Consider the following 19,707-nt stretch of genomic DNA (forward strand, 5'->3'; position numbering starts at 1 on the left):
ATAATCAGAAGGGTAATTCGGTTGTTCCAGCGAGGACAGATGCTTGTTAGAAGTTGCAGGTGCAGAGCCTGTGATATTGTGAGTCCCCCTGATAAGGCCACTGGATCACAGAATCACTCCCAGAGCACTCACTGCTCTCAGGATGGTAGTTAAATACCATAAAGGCACCCTTAAACAACGGTTTTATTCAAAATGTGGAACTGCTTGCCATGTATTGACGCTTGCTTACTAACCAATGTATCTTTAGTGCACAGTGTTAATTGTCTTTTAATAATGTTCTGTATTTTAATAGAACCTGTACAGATCTGACCTGAACTTCATGAAAGGAGTGGCTTGGATTTCAACGGGGGCTTTAGGAATCGAAGAAGTGAAGAGAGCAACTGCCCTCATCAGTGAGGTAGGGTTCCTCGGCAAGCTCTTTTTGCAGTACATGGAATCTAAAGATGTAACCACAGATATGGTGTGATGCAGAGGTAACACTGATTTATTGGTGTGTCTAATCATAAGCTGTATTCTGTAATTTAAAACTGTGATTTTAAACAAGACCTTTCTCCTTCCTAATTTGTACCAGAACTTTTATTAACCCGAATGTCTCAAATCACTTCAGAGGCAATTTTCACCATAATGTGATGGAATGGGATGCCTGCACATTATAGAAGCTGCTTGATTTTCAAGGACTGCTCTTAAAACTGGTGGATGATTTACTCCACCAGATCATTGCCCAAGCAATAATGATGAAGACGGTCCCCTCTCATATACAACAACTGTAAACACTAATGTTATGAAGGCAAATGTGGCAGTTTGCATACAAAAGATGTCACGAACTGCAAATGAAATGAATGCCTGTTTCTGGTATTGTTTGATGAAGGAATGTTGCCCAGAACATCAAGAATACTGTACCAGAAAAAATTTACAACAATTTTACGTTCAATTGTGTTCAAAATGATCAGTATGTCATTTGACATCAAAAGGTACAATTTGGAATGAGTTTTGATCACAGAAACAGTGATCATTTGTCATCAAAAACACTCAGTTAACCATCTTTTAACATCATGATAAGACCATAAGACATAGGAGCAGAAATTAGGCCATTCGGCCCATCGAGTCTGCTCCGCCATTCAATCATGGCTGATAAGTTTCTCAACCCCATTCTCCCGCCTTCTCCCCCTAACCTTTGATCCCCTTACCAATCAAGAACCTATCTATCTCGGTCTTAAATACACTCAATGACCTGGCCTCCACAACCTTCTGTGGTAATGAATTCCATAGATTCACCACTCTCTGGCTAAAGAAGTTTCTCCTCATCTCTGTTCTAAAAGGTCTTCTCTTTACTCTGAGGCTGTGCACTCGTGTCCTAGTCTCTCCTACTAATGGAAACATCCTCCCCATGTCCACTCTATCCAGGCCTTTCAGTATTCTGTAAGTTTCAATCAGATCCCCCCTCATCCTTCTAAACTCCATCGAGTATAGACCCAGAGTCCTCAAACGTTCCTCATATGTTAAGCCCTTCATTCCTGGGATCGTTCTCATGAACCTCCTCTGGACCCTCTCCAGGGTCAGAACATCCTTCCTGAGATACGGGGCCCAAAATTGCTCACAATATTCTAAATGTGGTCTGACCAGAGCCTTATAAAGCCTCAGCAGCACATCCCTGCTTTTATATTCTAGTCCTCTCGAAATAAATGCCAACATTGCATTTGCCTTCCTAACTACCGACTCAACCCGCAAGTTAACCTTAACAGAATCCTAAACTAGGACTCCCAAGTCCCTTTGCACTCCAGATTTCTGAATTCTCTCCCCATTCAGTAGGAATAGTCTATTTTAGTCTATGCCTCTATTCTTCCTACCAAAGTGCATGACCTCACACTTCCCCACGTTGTATTCCATCTGCCACTTCTTTGCCCATTCTCCTAACCTGTCCAAATCCTTCTGCAGTCTCCCCGCCTCCTCAATACTACCTGCCCCTCCACCTATCTTTGTAACATCTGCAAACTTAGCCAGGATGCCCTCAGTTCCTTCATCTAGATCATTAATGTATAAAGTGAAAAGTTGTGGTCCCAACACTGACTCCTGCGGAACTCCACTAGTCACCAGCCGCCATCCTGAGAAGGACCCCCTTATCCCCACTCTCTGCCTCCTGCCAGACAGCCAATCTTCTATCCATGCTAGTACCTTGCCTCTAACACCATGGGTTCTTATCTTTCTGAGCAGCCCCCTGTGCGGCACCTTGTCAAAGGCCTTCTGGAAGTCCAAGTAGATAACATCCATTGGCTCTCCTTTGTCTAACCTACTCGTTACCTCCTCAAAGAATTCTAACAGATTTGTCAGGTATGACCTCCCCTTGATGAAACCATGCTGACTTTGCCCGATTTTACCATGCACTTCCAAGTATTCTGAAATCTCATCCTTAATAATGGACTCTAAAATCTTACCAACGACCGAGGTCAGGCTAATCGGCCTGTAATTTCCCGTCTTTTGCCTCACTCCCTTCTTAAACAGGGGGGTTACATTAACGATTTTCCAGTCCTCTGGGACCCTCCCTGACTCGAGTGATTCCTGGAAGATCACCACTAACCCCTCCGCTATCTCTTCAGCTATCTCCTTCAGAACTCTGGGGTGTAATCCATCTGATCCAGGCGATTTATCCACCTTCAGACCTTTCAGTTTTCCTAGCACCTTCTCCTTGGTAATGGCCACCATACTCACCTCTGCCCCCCCGACTCTCTTGAACTTTGGGGATGTTACTCATGTCTTCCACCGTGAAGACTGATGCAAAGTACCTATTCAGTTCCTCCGCCATTTCTTTGTTCCCCACTACTACTTCTCCAGCGTCATTTTCCAGTGGCCCAATGTCCACTTTTGCCTCTCTCATACCCTTTATATATCTAAAAGAACTCTTGCAATCTTCTTTTTTATATTACTGGCTAGTTTACCCTCATATTTAATCTTCTCCCTCCTTATTTCTTTGATCCTCCTACTTCAAGAGTCATCAAAGCACTCAGAAGCGTTCAAAAGCCATCACAGCTTGTTAAATTTGTGGAAGCGATCATTAACATTCAAAAGTGATCATTAGGTTTCAAATGTGATTATTAGGCATCAAAAGCGATCATGAGGATATCAATACAGCTTCCAACGTGTTATGATGGGAAAAATAAACAATAAATCTTACCGCTTATTTTCAAAATTTTCCCCAAGAGCTTCCCTTACCCCTTCCATTTCACCTGGCACGTGACCCCTTCCTCCTGATCATTCCCTTACCATCTCCTTGCTGCATCTGCTGCTATTGCTGCCTCTCTCTCTACCACCACAGCCACTGCCTGCTCCTCCAGCACTGCCTCTGTCACTGTTTCTGTTGCTGTCACCCCTGCTGCTGTTACTGCCCCCTCCTCTGCCAACAGAGCCACCACCCCTGGCTCCACTTCTCCCTAAGTTGCTTCCTTTGCCGCTAATTCCGTCATTGCTGCCTCCTCCGCCTCTACCACCTCAGCCGCTGCCTCTGCCTCCACCGCTGCCTCAGCTGTTGTCTCTGCTGCTATTTCCGTTGCCCCTCCCACCATTGTTATGGCCTCTTCCACCGTCGTTTCCACCACCTTCGCTGCAGTTGCCACCCTCCGCCAGGTGGGTGCTGGAAAAACCTTTCAGACCGGAAAGGGGAGTGGAGGAGCTGGTGGAGCCTTGGGACCAGGGATGTTGGGGCCAATCCTCCCAAGTGGAGGATGCACACCTACTTGGTGTATGGTGATCCTGCAGGCCCCTGGGCACCTGCAGGTTGACTCTGACAAGTGGGGAACTTGACTGGACAAAACTTCAAAAATCCAGGAGAACACACATCCCAGGAAGGCCTGGCCTGGGTGGCTGGACAGGAACCCACCCTGCCCTAAGCTCTGGGAATGAATCTAACTGTTCCCCCACCCAAATCCACCACACACTGCCCCCCCACTCCTCCTCCCCAGCACCACCACCACCACCATCCCTCACCCCTGATTGCACCAAAACCAACACTCCCACTGGCTTAGGTGGCCCCACGCCGGCTGCTCAACCATGGGAGTGCTGCACCATCACTTCTGGTTTTAGCCCCATCCCCTGAACCCTCGCCAGCACAAAGAGAGCAGCTTTGGGTTAGGATCTGGGAGGAGCTGCAATCTGGGGGGAGGGGGGCAGGGAGTTGTTACAATCAGGGGGAGGGGGGCAGGGAGTTGTTACAATCTGGGGGGAGAGGGGGCGGGGGACAGGGAGTTGTTACAATCAGGGGGAGGGGGCAGGGAGTTGTTACAATCTGGGGGGAGAGGGGGCGGGGGATGGAGTTGTTATGATCTGGGGGGAGAGAGGGCGGGGGACAGGGAGTTGTTACAATCTGGGGGAGAGGGGGCGGGGGACAGGGAGTTGTTACAATCTGGGGGAGAGGGGGCGGGGGCAGAGAGTTGTTACAATCAGGGGGAGGGGAGGAGAGGGGGTTAGGGAGTTCTTACAATCTGGGGGTGAGGGGAGGGTGGCAGGGAGTTGTTACAATCTGGGGGGAGAGGGGCAGGGAGTTGATACAATCTGGGGGTGAGGGGGGCAGGGAGTTGATACAATCTGGGGGGGAGGGAAGGGGGGCAGGGAGTTGATACAATCTGGGGGGGAGGTGGAGGGGGGCAGGGAGTTGATACAATCTGGGGGGGAGGGGAGGGGGGCAGGGAGTTGATACAATCTAGGGGGAGGGGGGCAGGGAGTTGATACAATCTGGGGGGGAGGGGGAGGGGGGCAGGGAGTTGATACAATCTGGGGCGAGGGGGAGGGGGGCAGGGAGTTGTTACAATCTGGGGGGGAGGTGGAGGGGGGCAGGGAGTTGATACAATCTGGGGGGAGGGGGAGGGGGGCAGGGAGTTGATACAATCTGGGGGGGAGGTGGAGGGGGGCAGGGAGTTGATACAATCTGGGGGGAGGGGGAGGGGGGCAGGGAGTTGATACAATCTGGGGGGGAGGTGGAGGGGGGCAGGGAGTTGATACAATCTGGGGGGAGGGGGCGGGGGGCAGGGAGTTGTTACAATCTGGGGGGGAGGTGGAGGGGGGCAGGGAGTTGATACAATCTGGGGGGGAGGTGGAGGGGGGCAGGGAGTTGATACAATCTGGGGGGGAGGTGGAGGGGGGCAGGGAGTTGATACAATCTAGGGGGAGGGGGGCAGGGAGTTGATACAATCTAGGGGGAGGGGGGCAGGGAGTTGATACAATCTGGGGGGGAGGTGGAGGGGGGCAGGGAGTTGATACAATCTAGGGGGAGGGGGGCAGGGAGTTGATACAATCTGGGGGGGAGGTGGAGGGGGGCAGGGAGTTGATACAATCTGGGGGGGAGGTGGAGGGGGGCAGGGAGTTGATACAATCTGGGGGGGAGGTGGAGGGGGGCAGGGAGTTGTTACAATCTGGGGGGGAGGTGGAGGGGGGCAGGGAGTTGCTACAATCTGGGGGGAGAGGGGGAAGGGGGCAGGGAGTTGTTACAATCTGGGGGGAGAGGGGGAGGGGGGCAGGGAGTTGCTACAATCTGGGGGGAGAGGGGGAAGGGGGCAGGGAGTTGTTACAATCTGGGGGGAGAGGGGGAGGGGGGCAGGGAGTTGTTACAATCTGGGGGGAGAGGGGGCGAGGGACAGGTAGTTGATACAATCTCGGGGGTGGGTGGTCAGAGTGGGAAGTTAATGGCTCTGGTGGGCCAGGCTTTGCAAGCCAGAGACAGTTGCAAACACCTGGTGGGTGGAAGGTAAATCGAACCTTAATGAATAACAATGGAATAAAAAAACCCGAGCCCATGATTGAGATCATAAAATAAACTTTTTATTGTTTTTGCCGTTCGAGTATTGCAAACATCCTGTTTGCATAAATATCAAGTTCACTCTTAAGGCTCCAGCAACTTTCCAACACCCCCACTCCCCCACCGCCTCACTCCCCTTTCCAGTCTCAAAAGTTTTGCCAGCACCCGCCATGCCAAAATGTGCCTTATTTCTTTAAAATCAGATTTGTTCACCCTGGTTGTAAGTCTGACATTGGAAGGTTTGGTATAGTCCTGAGACTGGGGATGTGGGGGGGGTGGAGTTGGGGGGAGGAGTGGTGCTGGGGTTGGTGGGGGGTGTGGGTGGATGTTGGGGGGGTGATCAGGTCAGGTTATCCAATTAAGACCAGGTGTATATTTCAACACATGTGAATCTCCATTGAAATTGTCACTTGTGTAATTCTTGCAATTTTCTGCACAAATAAAAACCATTTAAAAACCGAGACAATGAGCATGCCCCTCAAATGGATTTTCATTAAGAGAACATGTCTAATTACGAGAAGAGACAGTATAAAACAAAGGTTAGGGGGCGCAGACCAGGGAAGGTGGAGACAGGGGATGACAGTTGGCTGATAATTAATATGATGTCCAATGGGTCCTCTGTGTGTCAGCTCAGAGACCATCTGAAATTGTATTTGGAAAATTTGCACAAATTTGTTTAATGCACTGTTCCTCTAGATTCTCTCACTCTCAGTATAATAAGCACCACAGTGATTTGTCACTGACCCTATGTTAAGTGATCTACACATCGCACTCATATACTGCATCAGCTGGGACTTGGAAAAAACTGACATCTGAAATTTTAGTCAAGTTTTCTGGGGCCAGTAGAACTATAGAATTTTTCCTCACCAAAAAAGCTCCTTGATCGTTTCTGATGTCAGTTGAATGCCTTCTGAGAACTTAAATGATGCTAGGTGATTGCAAATGATGTTGTTTACAAGTCCCAGCAGGAACTCGGGCACAGCCCAGACCCTGCAAAGGTCCTGGCCAAGTTTTGGGCCTCAATATTTAGCATAATAATTGACGCAAAACTATTATTGTTTGATGTGAATAATTATAAATAAATAATGGTACTTTCTGAATTGATAGCCTTGCAATAACTGATAGCACCTGTACTGCAGCACTGAGGTGATACAGTGGGGGAGGGGGGGGTGGAGACTGGAAATAGGGAGTGGTTGAAATGAAATAAATGATCATTTTCTATTGTACCTTTCACAGAAAAAATATCGTCAACATCCATATTCGCTAAGGTTTACGCAGGTGGCAGATTCGCCTGACTTGATTCGTGCAAAATTGAGTAACATCATTGCCAACGAGGTATGTAAATAGCTACAGTTTGATAGAATCTCACAGTGGAAAACTTCGACCCAGTGAATCTCACAGTAATTCCCGTGACATTTGCTATCAAAACATGACTGCCTTCCAAAGCAGAAATGTATGGCAACAGCTGGTCAAACTCAATTGCTCTGGTTTAAAAATAACACCTATCTTTAGGCACGACATTACTTATGGATGAGACAGGCTTTCTTTTTATAAGAACAGGGTTGTTATGCCAAGTAATATTCCATGAGTCACTGACTCAGTGGTGCATCAATGTTAGGATTGGCTCTGTGACCTGAGTAAAGGGACCTGAGATCTGGTAGTGCTAGAATAGGACTCATTGTCCAGCAGTATTTTAAGTAAGGTATCCAGGGCTTAGTAAACTGACGCGGGGGGCCAGGATTTTCTGTGTCTGCCGACGTCGGGCGTGTTCGATGGCGTGAATGGACAATGTGGCGCAATCAGTTTCACCATGGTGTGAAATCAGTTTGCAATTGTCCTCTCAGCCCGCTGATGGTGGGCTGCGTTTCCCGCCATCAAACGCCGGGAACCTCATTGTAATTCATCAGCATATTATAAGGCCAGCCCGCCGGACTCATCCCCCCATCGCTGGATCGGCCGCTACCCACCACAACGTGTTTCACAACAGCACATAATCGACATGCACCTGGTGGGCTGCACTTCGCTCGGGACTTTAAAGTTTGTTTGCCTACTGTAGTAATTATGGTTTTGTTAAATGTTGGACTGTACCTTTAAGAACAGTAAGATCACATGATCTGTATAAACCAATGTGTTAGCGCAGGCTACCTTCACAGTCAGTGTACAGATAGGGGTGGAGTTGAAAGCACACGTGTAGCTGCTGCTGACTGTATTGTAAATAAACCCAGGGCAGAATATTGCTGATGGCAAGAGGGGGCGGGCCCAACATGCCGATGTCATCGCGTGTCATTCCGAAGGCGGCTGTGCGCCCGCCGAACTGTCAGCGGCCTATTGAGGCCATTAAGAAAGCAATTTACCTCATTGACAATGCTGCCCATCCAACCTTAAGGTCGGCGGGCAGGCGAAGAGCCCAAGTGGCCTTCGCGTTTTCCAGGAAACCTCATCCACGGACGGGATGAGGTTTCCTGAAGGTTTTATAAAATGAATAAATAAACGTTGCCAACCTCACAAACATGTCCCAGCTCATGTTTAAATAATTTAAAACAGCTCAGTGCCTCAGGGAGATTGCTGGGCTCTTTCGCGTGCATGCGAGAAAGAGCATAGGCGCTGTTTCTCCCTCCTCCCCCCCGCCCGCACAGGTAGTGCTGAGCTCTGAGCCTGCTCCCGCTCAGCCCACCTGCCATAGGTAAGATTCTATCCCTAATGTTTCCACTTAGAAAGTTGTCTGCAGATCAACCCTGTTTCAAACAGGCAACAAGGCCACACTACCTACACCTACCTTGATTCGGTCAGCATTCGCAGTCATCAGTGCCAGGCTTCACAGACAGCACCACATCTCTTTTAGGGGGGCGCCCACAGGTAGGAGTCTACCTACCAGATCAGCCATATGTGGGTGGCTTTTCATTGGCTGCAGGGCAAGGCCTTGCTTGGGGCAGGGGGAGAAGGGGCCTCAGGCAAGGGAAGAGGCTGCAGGATGAGGGCTGTACTGGGGAAGGAGGGTATCCCACGGTGTGTGTGGAGGCACATGTTGATCTATGCAAGTGGCCTCAAGATGTTGAGGGCTGAGGAGGCAGTCTCCAGAGGGGATGAGGCCAGATGGAGATGTGAGGGTGTGCGTGAGAGAGTGAGTGGTGATGGCCCTTGAGCTGGCAGTGAGATGCCAGTGAATGTGTGATGGACTTGAGTGAGAGTTTAGAGTGATGCCATACCCTGGCTGCACGGATGAGATCATTCATCCTCTTTCTGTACTGGATGGCCAACCTCTTCTGTGCAGCGTTGGCACTGACCACCACTGCCATCGCCTACCTAGCCTGAGTAGTAATATAGCTGCCCCTCCTCCAGCCAGAGCAGGGGTTGAGGGCATCACAATGGGATCCAAGGCATCCAAAAGGTGCTCGAGGGCTGCAGTCCTCTTGCCTTTTGGGGCCATGTCTTCTTTGCTGCAGTCCTGGGCTGGAAGCACTGAGTGCGGCTGTACATTAAATGTGGTGCCTGGCGTGATGAAGCAGCGAGGTGATGGTGTGGCAGTTGACTGAAAGCCCGTCTGCCATGTAAACAGTGTGTTTCACGGGAAGGCATAATTAATGCAGTGGGTTTGGGACGATACGGCATTAAAAACCCGCCATCATGGCCGGCGGGTACCTGCCCTCCAACGCACTTAGTGCAAATCTGGGGCGATTCTGCCCAGGGTGTCTCAGGGTTCTGAGAACACTGCAGCTGGAGTTCTCTGAACATCCAGGTGGGTCCTGGGATCCGTGTGGAGTGAGAGTGTTTCTTGGATTAGGGTGCATTGAGAGTATGGTCTAGGCACCTGTGAGCACTGAGAGGGTGGACTGGGATCGTAGAGTGGAGAATAGCATTGCAGTTGGTGCTGGCACTCAGCAACATTGAGGAGGAACATTTGGAGAAATTGGTATTAAGGATTACTGACCTCTGACATTTTTGGAAGGAGAGGAAAATCTTAAGAACCTCTTGGATGGAGGCCCAGAATAGAACAGAAAATCTGCCACAGGAAATAAAGTTTGTGGACGGGAAGTGTACAGCATCTGTAAGACTCTTAATAATAAAAACAACTTGATCGACTGTAGTTTGTTCATAGCAAGTCCTTTGTTCACTTATATTTGTTTATTATGTTGATGTCTGTGTGTACTTTTTGTAGATACATGCTTCCCTTCTGAAATCTTGTTGTTTTTGTGAGATATGGGCCGGAATCTGTCTGTTACTTGATCTTTTGTTCAGTTTAGTTAGTTTCTAACCTTGTGGCCTGATTCCTGTCTCAAAGGTGTTTCTTTCCATATCTTCCTGATGTTTTTCTCTCTGCCTCCTGATGCACTAATCTCTGATACTTTTCGTCTGTGTCCCTGAAATCATTCTGCACCCTGCTCTTACTCTGCTGATCAGTTTTACCTTTGGCTGTAATCACTTTCTGTCTTTGTCCCCAAGTGTTTCTTTTACTCTGTGTTGTAATCTTTTTTTTCCTGTTTGTGCTTCTCTGTGAGCATCAATTTCCCCTCTTTTTGTGTCCACACAATCTCTGTCCATTTCCCCTAAATATTCTCCATCTATCTAAAACCCTTACGTCTCTTGAATTTATTTATGTTCTATCTTTCTCTTTTCTCCAATCTCTCTTTCAATGGACCAAATCTCCCTGTAATCTTTCCTTCCTATCCCCATCTCTGTTCTGTCAATTTCTCTCCCCCTCTTCCATCCGCCTCTGTTTTTGTTTTCCTAACCTTTCTCTGCCTGTGCGCTGGCAATCTTTCTACTGCTGATTTCTCTCTGTCCTCACAATCTCTCTATTCCCTTAATCTCTCTTCCTGGGCCTGGATTTTTGCCATGACAGAGGGTTCTCTGTTGTGGTGAAAATGGCAGAAATGTCCAAAAATCATAAATCCACCCCCACCCCCCTGCACACGGCACTTCCCATTTTCGCGAGGGTGGACATGAGGGTGGTTCTCAGTTCGTGCATGAGCAGTTTACAAAGGTAGCTGGCCATTTAAATCATCAGCTGCCTCCACTGAAGTCAGGTTTTGTAAGTCCAAGAGTGTGAAACATGAAGTGTGCAGATTAGACTTGGTAAGAGCAGGTTTGAACTTTGTGGATTTGTTTGGAAAACCAGGGCATTCCTTTGGAGAGATAAGGTACCCCATTGGATATACTCTCGTGACCTTTGTTGGAGGCAAGGTACCCTTTGGAATTGTTTAAAGTAGGCATGAATGTGCATAAAAATACATAAACTTATTAAATGTCAAGTTCATTGGAACTGTCAACAGACCTGTCAAAATGAACTGTCAACAGTGTCAAGTAGGCCTGTCAAAGGTTTTGAAAGGAACTGTCAAAAGGCTCTGACAAGCTGCCAAGACATTTAATAGTCCTGCCCTTTAAACCTTTAAAGAAAATGTTTGGAATGTTAAAAAAAAAAATCATTGATTGCTATTTCACTCTGTCTATTGGCACAAACCTGAGGGATTCCATTACTAGATTACAGCACCATGACAGATTTCACAACCATCCATTATCACAGTAGGGTGCCTGCCATTTCACAGTTTGATTGACAGCTACAAGTGCTCATGGACTGAAGTGGAACTATGAACTCTGATGCTTGTTGTTATAAGGGAATGAAATGTTATAGGCTTTATGTAGTTGAAGGAATATAAATGTAGTAAGTGGGTTTTTATGAATTTTTTTTCAATATAGCCAAGTCTGCAATAGACACTTAGGACTTTATTTTATGGAACTTTATTTTACCTGAGGTCTGCCCATGGTGGATACTAGATGAGTTTACCTCACAGAACCATAAAGACATGCATGGGATTTGGAGATGCACATACCAATCTTAATACATAATAAAGATTAATTTGTTAATAAAGTAGATTAATTTTTTTCATCAGTTTTCTGGATTTCCATCCTCCAAAGCATCTGACCAATAATTTATGGGCAAAGTTTAATGGTAGCTTTCTAAAATCCTGGCCTTGATTATATACAGTTACATGAACTCTCCAATGGCTGTCTTTCTTTCTATTGTCGTTACCTGTTGAATCCTCATGAAAATCGTTGCATTTGCTCCAAGATGCCATTTGCTAAGCGCTTATTATTGAACTCTAAATGTTAGTGAATATTACTGGGTAAAGGATGAACATGATGCACAGGTAAATTTTTTGACTATTTGTCTTTCAGCGCCTTTACAAAGCGGCAGGAGAAGAAGCCCAACATCATTACACTCCAATTGTTGGTTCACCTGAATACATTCTGGCAAGAATTAATTCTGCAAACCTCAGTGAGGTAGCTCTCCTTTTTAGCACTGTATTGGACTGATTCTCTTTAAATTTCAATTTTTAAAAAATATAAATATATGGCCAATGTTGAATTCTTATTGTGTACTACTCTGCAGGCGAGGTACAAACAGTCGTGGCTGAACCAACAAGCTCTTGGATACAAACTGACACTTGAAGCCATTCCCTTCCAGAGTGCAAAAGCTTCCCGGCAAATAGCAAGTGATGTAAGAGGAAGTCTCATTAGATTCTCATATGTAAATTAGTTTTGTAATCTACTCATAGCCTTTAATACTTTGCCCATTTCCCCTTGGTTCTTGTAATTTGGGTTCCAAAGCAGACTGACTACTCTAATTTGCAAATCTGAATAGCCTCTTGCCTCTTTTGGCCAGGAGTAATGGGTACTCGTTTAAAGGCCTGCCTAAGAGTTGATCCAGAGGGCAAATGTTTGCACAACATTTTCAACTGCTGGGTGCACATCTTTCAGGCGGGAGAATGGGTTACCAGCAATTGGAGCTCTTCCCCACCTTCTGTGATTAGAAATCCATTTTGGATTCTGCAGCGCCCTCAATGTGATATTTGGGATTTTTGTAAACAAGCCAAGCAACTTTGTATCTCCATAACCAATCAGTTTGAAGAACTCTTAATGAAGCACACAGAGTCTGAACCAGGAAGGGTAAATTAGAATATTCAATGTGAAATAAAGAGAGGAAAGAAAGGTGGGACTGAGAGAGGATTACAGGAGTCAGAAAAAGTTCATTTAATCTTTTTATTTAATTTTTTATTTAATTTTAAACTTTTTTTATTTTCCAAAATCTTCAGCAAAAATTAAAATTTGAATGAATGAATACTTGTAAATGTTAGTATTTTGTGCCAGAAAGGTTGTTGGCAGTGATAAATAATTAGCACACTGTTAAAAATTCAGTTGCAGTTGAATGGACAAGCCCTAGTATTTCCTGAAGGGTTTAGTGGGTATTTGTCACAAAAGCACAGTAACTTTGTGCCTTCCTTATGTTTCAATGTCCAGTCTTGTGATGAGATATAGTTGTAGTGCAACTTCCTGATTTCTGCATTTAACTGCATGAGTGCAGTTACCAGAAGTTGGTTATCCAATTTACTCTTTCATAAGGGTCAGCACTGATAGCCTCATCAATATTCCTGCTGCAAAATCTGGGCCAAACCTTCCACATTTTTAAAGGAAATCTGCACATTTTGCTGAACAAAGTATTGGCCACAATTGTCAAAATGACCGCCTGCATCAATTAAACTAACTAGAGATTGAATGCCATCTGACTGCACAAGTAAATTCAGAATTGCTTTTTCATTCTTTTATAACAGGTCCACTGCCACACTCAATTTAGTCATCGGTAGCAATCAGGTCATATTTATTATAATGATGGATCTTCAAGAATTAAGTGCCTCCATACTCATTTCATTGCATTTAGTGCTTCGAAATTTTATCTTTGAAAATGCAGGGTGTAACGCTATGTTTTTGCTGGCGAGAAGATTTTGAACACACTGAATGTTGTTGAAAAAATGTTACACTATTTCCAGCATTTTCTTCTTTGTCCAGGAACTCAGGTTATAAGGTGGTGAATTCATGTATATAGTCTGCTAATGATAATTCAGTCACATTTTATGTGAAAAGAATTGAACTATCTAATAACGTGAATTAAGCAATATAACTAATATTGCTGACTAACTAACTAATTAAAGTGGGAATTTAATGCTTAAAACATTTGAATTTTCAGATAATTTGAATTATTAACTTTGAATTAAGAGTCAACTGCTGGATGGAATTAAGTTAAGTAGATTCTTATTCTTCAGTGGTGTTCCTTGAGTTGAGGATGCAGCCCTCTTCATGCCTTTTTTTAATGAGGGATTTCTGCCATATACTGACATGCTAGTAAGGTGCATTGTCAGTAATGGCTGACCAGGAATCTTGCTAGTTTTACCACCTGCCATGTGAACATTGGAAGAGTAGATTAATCACCAACCTGCTTGGTGGTGTCCTTTGGGACTTGAACCTAGAGCTTCTGGCTCAGAGGCAGGGACACTACCCACTGAGCCACAAGACCTCTTAAGTCAATTCACCATCCTGATAATAAAGACAGTAGCTTATTGTTGCAGTAAACTAATGCCTAAAATTAAAATGTTGATTTCCACTTACTTTAAACTTTATGATAAAGCCAAATTAGTTATTTGATTAGAAATGGCATAACATCCAGCCTTAGCTACAACAAGTGCTGTCTTTCCCACCAGTAATAATGGAAGATGTGAATCTTTCAATAATGATATCTATTTTTCTTTCAGTATCAATACAAGAGTGCCTTTGTGAGAGAGAAGGGAAAACATATTGGTGCTAGAAGCATTTTGGATGATCCCAAGATGCTGCACTGCATGCAAGTTGGAAAGCTACAGAGTGAAAAGCTGTACAAGAAAGAATCACAAGAAAGCAGAACGCAGTTCCACTTATCATTGGACATGGTGAACCTGGTGCATGCTAAGAATGCTCAGGTTTTGGCCAGTGACTTGGGTTACAAGAAGTTGATTCATGGATATACAGTTCTACCATGTGACATGAAGATGCAATTGGCAAAGAAAGCCTATAACCAGCAGAGCGAGGTAAATTGGGTGGGTGTAAATCTAGCTGCAAGTTTGCTATCAATTCGTTTTGAGCTAATGGTATTGATCAACGTCAGCCCTTACATGACCTTAAAAGGTGGAATCTGGGTTGCTGCGAATCAGGGAGGGAGCGTGGCTTTCTGGAGAAGCAGTTTATTTTGACAATTTTAGTCCTTTGATTTATTCTCCATTTTCCTGCGGCCAGAGGTAGGGAATTCTGTGGGGAGCACACCCGCCAGTCTCCGGATTTTCCACTGGAAGTGACGGCAAACACTGAATTACAGGCGAGCGTGTTGAAATGAAATGCTGATGATGGGAGTCCATTGCATGAAGCGAAGCAAGAAGTAAAAAAAAAAAACTTTTTAATATTTAACCAGCACCCTAACAACATTCCACTTAGCCAGGTGTTCTGTGGCAATTATGTGGGGTCAGAAGTTAGAGTCAGGATCTTGCCACAGAAGTTAAAATGTGCCTGAACATCTGGTGGAGCAAGAGCACTAAGACAGCAAGCTTTAAAGGATGCCTCATCATCAAGTCAATAGGATTTCTGTCTGATTGGAAAATCCAGAGCCAGTGCTGCTTTTCAGGGTGCTATTTAATGTTAGGAGGTGAGATTTTAATCTCACCTTGTTTAGAATGGGACAACTGAGAAGTAGATTGTATCAAGAAAAATGTTCTTTTACCTTCCAAATATTCTACATATGGGATGTTGAGGAACCAGAATATTGATTGTTTTAACTTTCTTTGGGAAATAAAAAACCCAGAAAATTGAAAGATAAGCGATATTATCAAGCCCGCCTGATGTTTGTTTTCCTCGTCCACCACAAAGCACACTTTAGTGCTGTGAACAGGGACTATTGCCATTCAGTGTTATGCCATAATACAATAACTCAAACAGTTGGAGCTAATAGACTTAAAAGTAATGCTTTCCATCAAAATATGGAAAATTTGATAAGATTTATTCCAATTAATGTGAAGTTGTGTTTGGTTCATTAATTTCCCTGACTTTGAATAATGAGATGTAAGAATGTAAAAAACCTGGAAAATGCTACGGTCATCAAACTGGCTCGTGGCAATATATAGGAAATGTCATATTCCATAAAACCTGTCATACCTCTCCATCAAATTTTTCTCCAAGTACTTATTCCACTCACTCCTTAATTTGCTGATACTATTCAACTCTCCTGAATTTAGAAATGGGAGAATAGGTAACTACTCTAGAGTTTTCCCTGATTAGAACTTTCCCTTGAGATATTAAATGGGTTAGATGGAACTTTTTTTTTATTTATTCACTCATGGGATGTGGGCATTGCTGGCTGGGCCAGCATTTATTGCCCACCCCTAGTTTCCCTTCAGAACATGGTGGTGAGCTGCCTTCTTGAACTTCTGCTGTCCCTGTGGTGTAGGTCCACCCATAGTGCTGATGGTTAGGGAGTTCCAGGATTTTGACCCAGCGTTAGTGAAGGAATGGCGATATAGTTACAAGTCAGGATGGTGTGTGGCTTGGAGGGGAACTTGCAGGTGGTGGTGTTCGCATGTATCTGCTGCCCTTCTCCTTCTAGGTGGTAGAGGTTGTGGGTTTGGAAGGTGCTGTTGAAGAAGCCTTGGTGAATTGTTGCAGTGCATCTTGTAGATGGTTACACACTGCTGCCAATGTACATTGGTTGTGGAGGGAGTGAATGTTTAAGCTGGTGGATGGGGTGCCAATCAAGCTGGCTGTTTTGCCCTGGATGGTGTCAAGCTCTTTGAGTGTTGCTGGAGCTGCACACATCTGGGCAAGGGGAGAGTATTCCACTCATGATTTGTCTCTTATAGATGGTGGATAGGCTTGGGAAGTGAGGAGGTGGGTTACTCGTCGCAGAATTCCCAGCCTCTGACCTGCTCTTATAGCCTAGGCCCAACTGCTGGTCCTGTTCAGTTTCTGGTCAATGGTAACTCTCAGAATCTTGATGGTGCGGGGTTCAGTGATGGCAATGCCATTGAATGTCAATGGGAGATGGTTAGATTTTCTCTTGTTGGAGATGGTCATTGCCTGGCACTTCCATGGCATGAATGTTACTCGCTATTTATCAGCCCAAGCCTGAATATTGTCCAGTTGCTGCTGCATATGGATGGGGACTGCTTCAGGAGCTGAAGAGTTGCCAAGGTTGCTGAACATTGTGCAATCATCAGTGAAGATCCCCATCCCTGACCTTATGAAGGAGGGAAGGTCATTGATGAAGCAGCTGAAGATAGTTGGGCCTAGGACACCACCCTGAGGAACTCCTGCAGTGATGTCCCAAGATTAATTATACATGGGATTTGGAATGAAATGACTTTGTGTGCTCAGTGTTTCGCTTTAATTCCACACGTTTTCATATTCTTATGAGTATTCTTTTCATAATACTTTTGAATCATGATTCCCATACTGATTCTCAATCTGCATAAACCTTATTTAAATATGTACAATAATCATTCTGTTCTTTTTGGTTCTTGATTAATTTCTCCTGACTTGTTTCTTGTGCTGTTTGTTTCAGACTTGACCATAGCTTAAGACATACTTTGATCTTGTTTTCATACAGATACAATACAAGTCTGATCTAAACTTCATGAGAGGTGTTGCATGGATGACACAGGGCTCCCCACAGATTGAGACAATGAAGAAAGCTGGTGAACTTATCAGTGAGGTAATGTTTTTAATCTGTCCGGCCATTGGCAATTATTTAGAATGACTTTATCCAAGACAGTAGCCCTGACATTCTGCCTGCTTTCGGACTGATTTCAGTAAGGCCCAGGGCAGGCAGGAGCGGGGAACTTGTTAAGGAACTGTTTTGCAGGCAGCCCTCCCCATTGATTATCAGCACTTCTAGGATCTTCACTACAAATTAAGTTGACGCCAGAAATTGTCAGGGTGAGCAGAGATTCATTTTCCAAGGTTGTGCCAGATTTCTGCCCAAGCAGAAAATCCCAGCTGACTTTGTACTAAACAGACAATGAATCATGATTGAATAAATGCTGACCAATATATACTTTGTATGCTGTAACAAGATATTGCCTAACTTGAAATTACAATGAAACCTTGGCAGTTTGGTGTATTGCTAATAGACACCACTTATTTAAGTCTTCTAGGCAGTAATTTTGTGACTGGATTGATAGCAAATATTTGTGAAGACACAATATTATAAACACTCTTGATTAGAAATTACATTTTTATAACGGAGGTGGGGAAGAGGGTGTCTCTTTTCCTGTATTTTGTACAGAGCATTTAATTACATTTTCAATGTCTTTGTTCTGCAGAAAAAATACAGACAGCACCCCGACACCTTGAAGTTTACAAGTGTGATCGACTCTCCAGATATCATGCATGCTAAGAAAAGCTACCTGCAATGCAGTGATGTATGTTAAGGGTGAACTTTGAAGTATCCTTTCATGTGGCAATAATGTATTGGTGCTATATCCAAATTTCCCCTCCAATCAAAATAATATTTCTGCATCAAAATTAGTAAATGTTGTTTGATGGAAGTGCACCAATTAATTCAGAAAACATGCCATCCATCTCCTTTTCCTTTGACTGAAGTATTGAAAACAAGTAGAACTCTATGGTAAATTTGCCATGTTCATTGACTTAACCTACAAGAGTGAGGAAGCAGGATTGAGACAGAGCAAAGATGCATTGTCAGACTCAGTGCTGCCAGTGGCTTTAGTAACAAGTATCCATTCAATGTTTCCATCCTCAAAGAGTGACATGAAAAACTGCAAGCCAATAAACAAAAACAATCATTTTCTCTCCCATGGCAAAAGTCCTGATTGAGCTATGCAGCACAGCGTGGTGGTAATGAGTCTGAAGCAATCATCAGGTAATAGGTCTGAAGTTAATCTGAGATTGGACGTACATTGTGTTGTACTCCACTTCTTGGTACTGATGGAATTTGGTCCTGTTGGTATGCATCTAGCCTATGGCTTCCCAAAGAGTTATTCTGTTGATTCAAGCTACCTAGGTGTTGTGCATGTCAATTTATGATTAAATTGAACATGTTTGTTAGTGTTGATAGTGCTGGCTTCTTGTAATAGTTAAATAGTTGCTGGAAGAAATCATCTATCACTGTAGCTAGTCACTATTTAATGATTACAATGTACAATATAGACATATTCATTGGAATAATGTATATGGGTCCTACAGGTTACAGACTAGCTATTGACGACTACTTGGTACACTTCAGGAAGGTATTGAAACCTATATTGCCCTTAGGACTCCACACCCTGTCAATTCTATTTAATTACAGTGCTGACCAACTATCTTGAACATAGATTAAAAACATACCTAAAGCCTAGATCTTGACTACAAGTAGTTATCTTTCACTAGAGAATTTAGTTATTAAATTGCAACCGGTTCTAATAGTTGCTGTGCTGAGTATTGGTTCTGTTCTCTGCAGAGTGCTATTAGCCGTTCCTTGCACTTACTTTGGGCAAAAGAATAATCAAATTGCATGACACTAATGCAGTCCAGGTTTAGTTGTTGAAATAACATAAAATTTGTACATTTTGAGAGGTACAGAGAGAGAAAGAAAGGGACCACGAGTTCTCTTCTTGCAGTTACTCATTCATGGTCTGTCTGACTCTGACCCTGGAAAAGCAGTTCCTTTTTTAACATGAATGGTTAGCTTTCTATCACATGACCCCATTCACAAACAAGCCAGTTACCAAATGTGGTCACAACAAGCTGGGAAACCCTCATTCCAGGTCCATTGTTTAAAGTGACTAGATGGAGTAGCCGGTGGGGTCCCCTTCTCAGCTGGGGTCCATTGTCTAAAATGATTGAGTTTAACAGTTAGGTCTGCACCCACCTGAATAAACAGATTGTATGTGGATGTCTGTGAGTAGTTCAGGGGATGGGCCATTCACACTCATTTAAGCTGATTGCCCTGGTGGGTTACTTCCAGACAGTACTACTCCTTTCTGATGGCTTTGTAATTTGCAAAGTGAAGTAAATTAAGTCATTTTTGATGTAAAACATGGTTTTATAACATATAAGGCTAAATAGTTTGAAACATT

General features: G+C 44.4%; 1 protein-coding gene across 2 annotated transcripts in view; it reads left to right on the forward strand.

Moving 5' to 3' along the window:
- nrap (nebulin-related anchoring protein) overlaps positions 1-19,707 on the forward strand; it is a 119,492-nt gene that overhangs the window by 90,690 nt on the left and 9,095 nt on the right. For both annotated transcript variants that reach the window (XM_078564700.1, XM_078564701.1), the window contains 7 exons: positions 293-397; positions 7,019-7,117; positions 11,957-12,061; positions 12,171-12,278; positions 14,365-14,676; positions 17,238-17,342; positions 17,953-18,051. In XM_078564700.1, coding sequence (XP_078420826.1) covers positions 293-397; positions 7,019-7,117; positions 11,957-12,061; positions 12,171-12,278; positions 14,365-14,676; positions 17,238-17,342; positions 17,953-18,051 — 933 coding nt within the window. The remainder of the gene's footprint in view (positions 1-292; positions 398-7,018; positions 7,118-11,956; positions 12,062-12,170; positions 12,279-14,364; positions 14,677-17,237; positions 17,343-17,952; positions 18,052-19,707) is intronic.

The sequence above is a fragment of the Cetorhinus maximus genome, chromosome 20 (assembly GCF_964194155.1).
Source record: "Cetorhinus maximus chromosome 20, sCetMax3.hap1.1, whole genome shotgun sequence".
Classification (NCBI taxonomy): domain Eukaryota; kingdom Metazoa; phylum Chordata; class Chondrichthyes; order Lamniformes; family Cetorhinidae; genus Cetorhinus; species Cetorhinus maximus.